This window comes from Xyrauchen texanus, chromosome 9, assembly GCF_025860055.1.
Source record: "Xyrauchen texanus isolate HMW12.3.18 chromosome 9, RBS_HiC_50CHRs, whole genome shotgun sequence".
NCBI classification, from domain to species: domain Eukaryota; kingdom Metazoa; phylum Chordata; class Actinopteri; order Cypriniformes; family Catostomidae; genus Xyrauchen; species Xyrauchen texanus.
Genome location: NC_068284.1, coordinates 30,380,369 through 30,392,137, shown reverse-complemented (window position 1 = coordinate 30,392,137; position 11,769 = coordinate 30,380,369). Strand labels below are relative to the sequence as shown.

The 11,769-nt window shown below is 37.9% G+C and overlaps 1 protein-coding gene across 1 annotated transcript; it reads right to left on the bottom strand.

The window, feature by feature from the left end:
- Positions 1–7,701: 7,701 nt before the first annotated feature.
- Positions 7,702–9,291, bottom strand: LOC127649714 (melanopsin-like). Its single transcript, XM_052134947.1, has one exon. It carries the CDS (start codon positions 9,289–9,291, stop codon positions 7,702–7,704), a length of 1,590 nt encoding a protein of 529 aa, XP_051990907.1.
- Positions 9,292–11,769: the final 2,478 nt, after the last annotated feature.

Sequence of the window (11,769 nt, the reverse complement as noted above, 5' to 3'; positions counted from 1 at the left end):
AGCAAACTCAACAAATGTGACACAACATTTTTTCCTAAAGAGAATAGCAACACCTCCTGCGCGGTGAGTTTCATGACTAAATAATACATTGGCTCCCAGTTGATTTTGCTAGAATGTCTCATCCTCCATGAATGAGTCTCTTGATTAAAATACACATCCCTTTAATTGTAAGATTTACAAAACAAAAATAACAGACTTTCTTTTAGTTAAATCTTGTATCCCCAAACATTCAGTGAAAAACAAGGAAAATAACAATCAATGAACTAGAACTAGGTTAAACAGTAATAAAGTTCAACTCGCACCCAAAAGGAAGAGGACAAAAAAACATTGAGCTGACTCAGCTTCTAATATTTGTATCACATTTAGTAAGAAACCATTTATTTCTCTGCAGCACGGGGCGATGAATAATTATCCTGAGAACTTTTTTACCATTTACATAAGCAAATGCACTTCTGAAACCAGTATTTTTGCCTTGTTCTATTGCTTGCTTCACCAGGGGCCATAGTCTGTTACATTCTTCCTTCCTGTTCAATGACAAGTCCTTCAAAATCTTAATGTTGCTCTGCCAAAGGAAGTCGGATGATTTGGGATTCCTCTTGTCACAGATGCTTTGTGAATTGAACTGGACAATTATGTGACAGGAGCAGACAGTTTTTGCTTGAACTCAGCTTGCTTGATGTTCTCGTTGTCTGTTTCAGGGACACCTGCAACAAGCAAATTCCATCTGCGTTTAAATTCATCCAAATCCAAGCATGTCTGCCGAGGAGCTTCATTTTCTTTCGTAACAGTAGCTGCCACACTCTCAAGAGAAGTGACCCTCTTTGTGATGCTCTCAATTTATTTGCCAACGAACTCCATTGATGCGGTAAGCGAGCAAATTGAGGTTGTTCTCTTGAACAGAATTTTCCACAGACTGTAGTGGCACATAATCCTGTGATGCCAAATTAGATTTATTGGTGACTGGAAGCTTATCAGGGGTTTCAGGTAAAGGTATAACATCAGCTAAATCTGAAACGACACTTTTAGCATAGTCATGGTGCTTTATGGCTCTTGCCTGAGAGAGATGCTCGATGGTTGTCCACCGTTTGTTCTTACTTTAAGTCAGAGGATTCCTGTTGTTAGAATTTTTAGCCCAACATTTGCTCATGCTATGTATAGTAACTCAAAAATAGCAATGTAAGTTAGCCATGACAATACAAATAGAAAACTTCATTTTATGATGGTGTAAATCTGAGTTTTGCTCAAAAAGCAAAGGAGCCATACACCGAAGATGTTAACACACCTAAGCAATTTAAGCATCCTGACCAATCAGACAAAAACAAAGTAATCAGTTCACGATGCAGTCCAATAAGCAATGTTCATCTGTCTAAGCAGATACCTAAACTCCTCCCTTTCTCTTTCTTGTCAGTGGCTCTGTATATATATGAAGTGTCACAGAGGGCTTTCCAGAGACACAAATGCCTCGCTTTGAAATGCCAGATATGACAGTCAGAGACATGCCATGAGAATCTCTGCAAGACCAATTTGAAGCCTTCCTGATAACAAACTGGCTGACTGTCAGATGACAAAGGCCAATATTACCTGCCTGGATGTGAAATATCTCTCCATGTCAAATATGAATGTAGATAGGGCACTGTATTTCTGTAAAGAAATCTTCTTGCATATGCAAAAGAGAGAATTATGTTAAATGCACTAGTTAGTCTCTGTAAAGATTAAAATAATATTGGGTTATAATTTTTTAATAAGTTAAAAAAAAAATGTTTTTAAAAAAAGACTCAATGCCAACTCAGCCCCAGTTTTTGTGTTTGTGGATTGTGTCAGTACAAAGAAGCATTGTTACTCAATGGAGGTGTTTGTCACCGTACAATAACAGTGGCCTGTCGGTCATAGCAGTTCCAGCTGAACCATTGCAATGATTTGCTCTTTCGAAGGCCCTTTAAAACTGCATTAAGGGTTTAAGATAAGTTTAATTTATTAAACAGCAGTGCTTTATTTTATTTCACAAATAAGATGTGCACATGTATATTTACAATGTGTACACTGTATTTCCGACTTGTATTTTTAAGGGTAGGTCAAGAGCTGTATAATTATTTGTGCACATGGAGCCGTCTTTTTGCAAAGGTCTCCTCTGAAGTAGTCATGCAGTGGATCTGAAATGTCCTGCACCTGTTGGAATAGTCCTCTGGGCAGTCTCTGTATAGACTCACATGGGCAGGGGTTATAAAATCAAAGCTTTCAATGGTTAGCCCTTTCTCAAAAACTTCAATGGAGCCGTGCAATGCAAAGTCACACATCCCTGAAAGGAATTGAGAAGTTATTGGTGTGTCTTATACGTACATTGGAGTCCAAAAGCCTAAACCAATAGAGAAATATTTATATTTTGCATTTTTCTAATTGTAATTTAAAAAAAGAATTGCATATGATATTATTAGCATATCAATTTAAGTGAAAAGTTGAATCGTTGTACAATTATCCTTAATATAAATAATGTACGTATTGTACGCACTTTTAGCATAGTCATGGTGCTTTATGGCTCTTGCTATGGAATTGAATTAAACTTTAAAACATCATGTTCAGAAGGAAAAAAAAAATGGGAAAACATAGGTTTCATAGGGTCCTATATAAAAAAGTGTCACTTTTGAACTTTTTAAGCAATGTTTACTTAATTGAGAATCACTCAAAGGAAAAATTATATTATTTTAATTTATTATTTACATTAAAATTTACATTTGAATAGGCTAATGGATTGTATGAAATAGCATATTACCTATTTTTTCTGTGGTATCGAAATTGGTGAGAATCATTACATTTTACTGTTATCCATAACGGTACTGTAATTCACCAAACTGGCATTCAACTGATCACAAAGTATAGTCAGGAGGACATTACTGATGTAAAAAAATAGCACCATCACTACTTGAAAAATGTCATATTTGATCAAATCTAGACAGGCCCCATTTCAAGCAGCCATCACTCCAACATCTTATCCTTGAATAATCATGCTAAATTGCTAATTTGGTACCATTATATCAAACAGAGCTGAAAGCTATTTGGTTCATTAAGTGAAGCTTAACATTGTCTTTGTGTTTGTTTTTGAGTTGCCAAAGTATGCAATAGAAGTATGCTTAAGGTCAATATTAGGTCAAAAATGGCAAAAAATATACAACTTTCCCTAGAAACTCGTCAGTCAGTCATTGTTTTGAGGAATTTTTTTTGAATTTTAATATAATATATGAATCATTTCATACAAAGGTGTACACTACAGTCTTCAAAGACAAAGGACAACTGGCTCCAACAAGGACAGAAGGAGATGTGGAAGGCCCGGATCCAACTAAACAAGAGGATAAGTACATCAGCGTCTCTAGTTTGAGAAATAGATGCCTCGCATGTCCTCAGCTGACAGCTTTATTGAATTCTACCTGCTCAACACCAGTTTCATGTACAACAGAAAAGAGAAGACTCAGGGGTGCAGGCCTTATGGGAAGAATTGCAAAGAAAAGGCCACTTTTAACAGAAAAAGAAAGGGTTAGAATGGGTAAAGAAACACAGACATTGGACAACAGATAATTGGAATAGAGTGTTATGGATCTTAACCCCATTGAGCTTTTGTGGGATCAGCTAGACTGTAAGGTGCGTGAAAAGCGCCCGACAAGACAGCCACATCTATGGCAAGTGCTACAGGAGGCATGGGGTGAACGGTCACTGGAGTATCTGGACAATCTGATAGCTACAATGTCAAGGATTTTTTTATGAGAACTCTTTGAAGTAGTTTAAGAAGATCTGACAAATTGTAATAGTAATTTTTCACGTTATCCATGTCCTGACTATACATTGTGATCAGTTGAATGCCACTTTGGTGAATAAAAATACCAATTTCCTTCCATGGCAGCAAAATCTGTACATTATTCCAAACTTTTGGCCACCAGTGTATACATAATTTTAATTGTTTTAAAATATTGCCTTAGTCTTTCTTTACTGTTACAGGATGGACCAGACACAAAGACTACAAGAGTGCAAATTGAATGAAATCCCAGATGCAGTTTATTGTGCTACTTCAATCCCAATCAATAATTACCCGAAGAAAACGAAAGTGATACACAATACAGGACTTTTAAATATAAAGAAGCCCGAAATACAGGACATATTGCTGTTCACTGAAACATGGCAAATTTATAAAGACTATTTATACATGAACCTGCTCACTTCTTACTCCAAAGTCATTAGTCCACCGTTGTCGATTGTGGTTCTTGTGTATTGGCCACCTAACCCTCTGTTAAATTTCTTTACTGATCTAACTGAACTGCTAACTCTTACATGTGCCATGTGTCCATCTGTTATATTACATGGTGATTTCAATATTCATGTTGACACTGATTGTACTGCAGCCCATAAACTCAAGTCTGTGTTGAAATGTTTCAAATTTGTACAACATGTCATCTTCCCTACTCATTCACATGGCCATGCTTTAGATCTGGTTTGCACTAATGGCCTAAATAATGTCACCGTTTCTGGGTCTAAGACTGGACTGTCCGATCATCTATTTATAGAACTGAGCTGTGACACTCCATTTCCCAGGTCTGCTCAAAAATCCTTGGTTACCTTTCGCAACTTTACTCTTAAAAGTAGACATGTACCCTTCACTCACTTGTTTCCATGGAACACACATGGATTACATGCTCTTAAAGCTACAGGATGACGCCTTGAGTGTCTTTACAAGAAAACTGGTCTATCTGTTCACCTAACGACCTATAATGACCATATACAGGCATACAAATCAGCATTAAATGATGCACACTCTCTTACTTTTCGTCCATTATCAGTAATGCATCTTCTAGACCCAAAACACTTTTTTCCACCATCAATAAACTGTTCCCCTCATTTCGGCCTGTTCTTAAATCTGTCAGTTATTTCTTCACTCTTTTCAGAATAAAATCAACACTATTTACACTATTTTCCCTTCTACTGTTCCTCCTGATCCGCTTCAGGATTTTCTCACAAACCACCAGATTGGCTGATTTTGCCACCACCACCCCATCTACAGTTTTTGAGTTAATTAGCTAATCGAATTCTACTTCCTGCCAGCTTGATCCTGCACCCACTGCTTTGCTTAAACAATGTCTGCCTTTTATCTCAGTTCCGATTTCCCACCTTATCAACAGAATATTTAGTACTGGCTAAAGTTATGGAGAAAATGGTTGCATCTCAGCTTCTCTCCAATTTGGCCACACAAAATCTCTCTACACAGCACTGAGACTGCACTCATCAGAGTTGTTAACTATATACTGATGGCCACGGACTCTGGAGCCATCACTTTCCTGGTCCTTTTAGACATCAGTTCTGCTTTTGACACTATCTCTCATTGCATCCTCATCACTAGGTTTGTCACTAGGTTTGCACTCCCAATTGTGAGCTCACTGAAGGCTGATTTGCTGAGAAAGTGAATCTGATTCAGACTGCTAACCTGAGTTCCTGAGTTCAAACCATCAGTTCTTTTCAGGTGATTTATGAAAAAGTCTCAAATGAGTTCAAATGAGTCATTTGTTCATGACTCTCACATGCTGGGATTGTTGTTGCAAGCGGTGCAGCGAGCTCGACAGAACAGGTGAAAAGCAGAGTGAGACACACTGGTGGTGCACACTCTAAAAATGTATTCGATAACTCACAAGATAATATCTGACAAAACCGCTTAAGAACACACACAACCCAAATTACGCCAATGGTGACTAGATTTTAAGATGTCAATTGTCAAAAAAAAAATGTTTGGTCACATTTGCGACCATTTCAGTAACCCTGATGTGTGTGTGTTTATGTGTGTATGTGTGTGTGTGTGTGTGATATATATATATACACACATACACACACACACACCGATCAGCCACAACATTAAAACGCCTTGCCTAATATTATGTAGGTCCCCCTCGTGCCGCCAAAACAGCGCCAACCCACATCTCAGAACAGCTGAAATTTCAATTACTGCCCCCTGGAGTAAACAGGTGGTACTACAAGCTTGCATTTCTCAGGAATCTTTCTTATTACGGTCCGGGGGTGCATTGCGATAAAAAAAATGTAATGCATTATTTTTAATAAAATTAATCGCACTGAATTAACCATTAAATCGACAGCCCTAATAAATATATAAACACAATCAACCAAAATCGGTGATTTATATATCTAATGTTTTTTTTTTTATTTATTTATTTTTTTTTTTTATTTCCAGGTTTAAATTAGATTTTGAGTCCAACATTTTCAAAACGAGAATATGAATCCCATGGAATATATTTATGTTGTAAGGACTTTTATTACAATTTGGGATCTCACCTGTTGATTATAAATGTAGCTATATTTTGCCAGATGTTTGTCTCTGCAGCCAGCCCAGCCTAAAATAATAACCAGTGGTTCCTTTGAGCCGCGCCAGTGTTTTTCTGACAAAAGAAGAACAATGTGTCCAAGCAAAAAGAATGCAAAGACAGATGCACACTTACAGTATAACTGAATCTAAGCCTCAAAAATGGCAACGTTCATATTAAAGCTCACCAATTTAGTTAACGTCTCTACATATCACAAGGTTATAAACGCATGCCATGCATTTCCACGTACATAAAATATATTAGAGATTAGGGTTTGTTCTGCTGCAGTCAGCCTCGCCTGAGATCAGTGCCTCTGGAATTACAATGGTGTAGTCTATATAGACTCTATACCATCATCCCCCATATTGAGATTTATTTTGTCAATCGTCTGACTGCCATTAATAATTCACTTCAAACGAGCCTCTTGCGTCTCACTGCACTTGTTGTGATGAGACAGTCAAACAAGAGACAGGGGCGTTCACACCAGAGACAGTACAACAGAGATTGGTGGAGTGTTGCAGTGATGGGGGTTCTTCTGCAAGTTTCTCCCATCTCTGCACATGATCTCTGCAGCTCAACCACAGTGACCATCAGGTTCTTGTTCACCTCTCTTACCAATGCCCTTCACCCCTGATTGCTCAGTTTGGCCAGGCGGCCAGCTATATGAACTTCTTCCATCTAAGAATTATGGAGGCCAATGTGCTCTTGGGAACCATCAATGCAACCTAATTGTTTTGTCCCCAGATCTGTGCCTCGACACAATCCTGTCTCTGAGCTCTGCAGGCAGAGCAAAGGGTCTGAATACTTATGTCAATGTGATATTTCATTTTTTTTCTTTTTATTAAATTTGCAAAATTTTCTTAGTCATTATGGGGTATGGACAGTAGATTGGTGTGAAGAAGAAAAAATTATTAAAAGGCAGCAGCCTGAAGCATAACAAAATAAAAAAAAATTAAGATGTCTGAATACTTGCGTTATTTGTGTGTGTGTGGTGGGGGGGTGTATTATGAAAATCATGAAACATGAAAAAAGCTATATATTTTCAAGTGCTATGATTCTCTAATTTGTATATACATTCAATAATAGTACACATATATTATTTAAATAAAATGTATGCCAAACATCATTTACATACATTATTAGACCATTACATTTTAAATAAATAAAAAATAAACATCATAAATAAGCTTTTTAAATAATGAAACAAAGTGCTAAATGACTATGTTAACTGAACAGAATGGTTACAATCAGTAAATGCTCCCTATACATTTACAATTTGTCAATTGTAAAAACAAGTTGTTTTTTTTTTTTTTTTTTGTGGAATAAAGAAGGGAACAATGATTATTTAATCATACTAAAAGTAAGAGGTCATATTCAAAGCAACCACTAAAGTAACTAATTCTAAAGTTGTGACCCCTCTTAAGGACTGCATTATTCCTTTAGTTACCCCAAGAAGGAAAGCCTTCCCATCAGACAGAGGCTCCACCTCGAATGCATCTGTTTCAATAGAAATAGATTGCACATGCATGCCTGCTTTGTCCAACTTCCCTAACTTCTGCCCACTTGTGGTGATGCTGCCACTATACTGTAGAGGAATGGCTGTATCTGTAGAGATCTCTGTGGATACATGGCAACTAGATATCAGAGAATTAACACTGGAACCGTCAGCCTCACTCTCTGTCCAGCAGGAATCAGTGTCTGAAGCCGAAGACAAGCGGGTCTTCCCCCAGAGGCCATTAGCTTGTGCAGCATTGCCCATGTTACCACCCAAGGAGCATTGACTAGTAAGTGTCGGACGATGGGAAGAGAGGGCACTGCTTGATTTGAAAGATGAAAGGAGGTCCTTCTCTTTTACACGCAGGATAGTGCGAAGAACTGGAATATAACGCGCAATAGCTGACCGATATTTTGGATGTGTAATTGCGTAGATGATGGGATTATGGATGGCTGAGGCCTTGGCAATAACCGCAGGCACTGAATTCATGTAGGGGGTCAAGAGATGGGTATAGCCTGCTGTAGCAGTGAGAGCCACCACAGAGTAGGGTGACCAGGAGACTACAAAAAGAAAAATCACCAGGAGGGCAACCTTAGCCATCTTCCATTCATTCTGCATACGCTCACACAACTTATGTGTTTCCCCACAATCCAGCTCTCTTATCTCCCTCCCGGCTGCTCGGATAGTTTGGAAAATTCCAAAGTAGCAGCCACCGATAATGCCCAGTGGGATGAAGAAAGCAAAAATGAAGAGGAGGATGGTGTATGCACGCACTGATGGAGTGAAGGTCATGTAGTCCCATGAACAGGAAGTCTGAAGCCCCTCTGGGGCATAAGCACTCCAGCCAAAGAATGGTGGAAGGCTCCAGCCCAAAGAATAGAGCCACACAACAGCCAGCACTGCGCAAGCTTTGCTCTGGCTAAATTTGCCAACGAGGGAAAGAGGCTGAGTTATGGCTAGGCCGCGATCGGCCGCAATAGCAGTCAAGGTCATCATTGAACAGATTCCGAAGAGAGCTCCACAGAAAGCATAGAGCTCACAAGCACACTCACCAAACACCCAACGCCTATGTAGGCTGGCGGCAAAGAACACTGGTGACTGGGTGAGAGACATAAAGAAATCAGCCACAGCCAGGTTCACCACAAACAGGTTCCCAGCAGTGTGAAGATTATGGCTTCGGCAGAACATGTATATCACCAGAGCATTTCCAATCACTCCAGTAATGCCAACTATTAATATGACAGAGCCGATGATGTAGTGGGCATGGTCAGGAATATCCACAGTGGAGAATGCATGTGGAGGCCCATGGTGGTGGCTGTAGTTCTGCCCATGGAAAGGCACATGGAGTAACTTGTAGCTCTTGCTGCCTAAGGACTCCTTAAAGCTTGTAGTGCAGTTGGTGTCTCCAGGGGCACAATGATGTCCTCTCCACGAAGAGTGATGGCTCATTTGTGCTGCTTGATATTGCACAGTCAGTATTAATTTAATTGTATGCAAAACTGAAACTAACTCATAAGTACAAATCTTCTTAATTTAGTCTAAAAATAAACAGTGGATCTGTTCTCCTCTCTGTCAGTCTCTGAATGCTTGCTCCCTGAATTAGCTTTTTATATACCGATCAGTGTACCAACAAGTTTTTATTGACCTGTAGTTCTCAGCTTGGCCTTTGGTACTGGTCAAAAACTGTGAACACTAAATTGTGACCTTGTTAAAATCATATTGAACCTGTTTCTACTTCTGGGCTATTTTTATAATAATATATGCCATTCAACAACTGATGACAAAATGTGTTTTTATTATCTTTGAAGGTATCTTATACATGCAATTCACTGTGCATGTAACATTAATTTATTATTTATTAAAGTATAAACATTGTTTTGATTGAATTTGATCTATCATAAGCTAACATTGCCTTAAATAAATATTCCAGGTTAAATACAAGTTAAGCTCATTCGACAGCATATGTGGCATAATGTTGAATACCACAAAAATTAATTTCGACATAAAACATTTCTTTAAAAAAAGCAAAAATATGTGTTACTGTGAGGCACTTATAATGGAAGTGAATGAGGCCAATCTGTAAATATTAAAATACTTGATTTTTCACAAATAAAGACACAAGACAGCCATTATGTTTGTTAACATGATTTTAGTGTGAAAAAAAAAACATACTAACCTTTTCTGTACTATTTTACTATGTTGCCATGACGACTGAATGCCCTAAACCCTGTATTTCCAGTAAACAATTATTTAAATTACTTTACAGCTCAAATAATACATGAGTTTTAAAAGAAGAATTCATGTTTTTTTAATCAAAATTACAAGATTCAAATTTCTACCAAAAATTTGCCCCATTGACTTCCATTTTAAGTGTCACACTGTTACTTAAAGTTTTGCTTTTTTGAAAGAAAAGGAGGAAGAAGTCAAATTTATTTTTTGTGGTAAAACAACATTATGCCACAAAAGCTGTCTATTGATTTTTATCTTGTGTTAAACCCGGAATATTATTTAATAAGGTATTTCTTTATTAACATGCTTATGAGTGATATTGAGATGTGAAGTATTACAGATTATCAAGTATAATTTTCTTTAAATATAATTAACCTGAGAGTGAAGATTGTATGCAGACATTTTCATGTGCTTTATTTTATTTGATCAAAACAAGGTGCTTTTGTAAACTTTGACTGTGGTATGCTTTTGAGTTATTTCTCACTGAAGTTATGATGTAATGTTATGCTGTTAAAAATTTGACACTCACACAGAGAGATGTCCCCTTCCACATGAATAACCCCATTTTCATAATTTCACTTGCAGTTCAAATGTTTAATTTGAAATGTTGGCAGGCACCCCAGATAGCCATGTGAGAGAAAGAGGTCATCAGGATGAAACGTAGACCATGAAAAGTTGTTTCGATTTTTAGAACTAGTTAACTAAGTAAATGGTTCCTATGTTTGTTGTTTAGAAAAGCAAATTAGCCATAGAAAGGACAGATGTTGATCGAAAAAAAAAACTGGATTCAGAGTTCAGTTCTGTGGATGGAAATGCCTTGTTGATGAGAGAGGTCAACAGAGAATGGCTAGACTGGTTCGAACTCACAAAGTCTACGGTAACTCAGATAACCACTGAGTTGGTTGTAATGTTGTGGCTGATCGGTGTGTGTGTGTGTGTATGTGTATATATATACACACACACATACAGTTGAAGTCAGAAATGTACATACACCTTAGCCAAATACATTTAAACTTATGTTTTTCACAATTCCTGACATTTATTCATAGAAAACATTCCCTGACTCAGTTAGGATCACTACTTTATTTTAAGAATGTGAAATATCAGAATAATAGTAGAGAGAATTATTTATTTCAGCTTTTATTTTTCATCATATTCCCAGTGGGTCAGAAGTTTACATACACTTTGTTTGTATTTGGCATCAATGCCTTTAAATTGTTTAACTTGGGTCAAACGTGTTGTGTAGCCTTCCACAAACTTCTCACAATAAGTTGCTGTAATTTTGGCCCATTCCTCCAGACAGAACTGAAGTAACTGAGTCAGGTTTGTTGGCCTCCTTGCTCGCACACACTTTTTCAGTTCTGCCCACAAATTTTCACCCTCAAGCATCAGATTGAGGTCAGGGCTTTGTGATGGCCAGTCCAATAACTTGACTTTGTTGTCCTTAAGCCATTTTGCCACAACTTTGGAGTTATGCTTAGGGTCATTGTCCATTTGGAAGACCCATTTACGACCAAGCTTTAACTTCCTGACTGATGTCTTAAGATGTTGCTTCAGTAAATCCACATAATTTACCTTCCTCATGATGCCATCTATTTTGTGAAGAGCATCCGTCCCTTCTGCAGCAAAGCAGACCCACATGATGCTGCCACCCCCATGCTTCACGGTTGGGATGGTGTTCTTCGGCTTGCAAGCCTC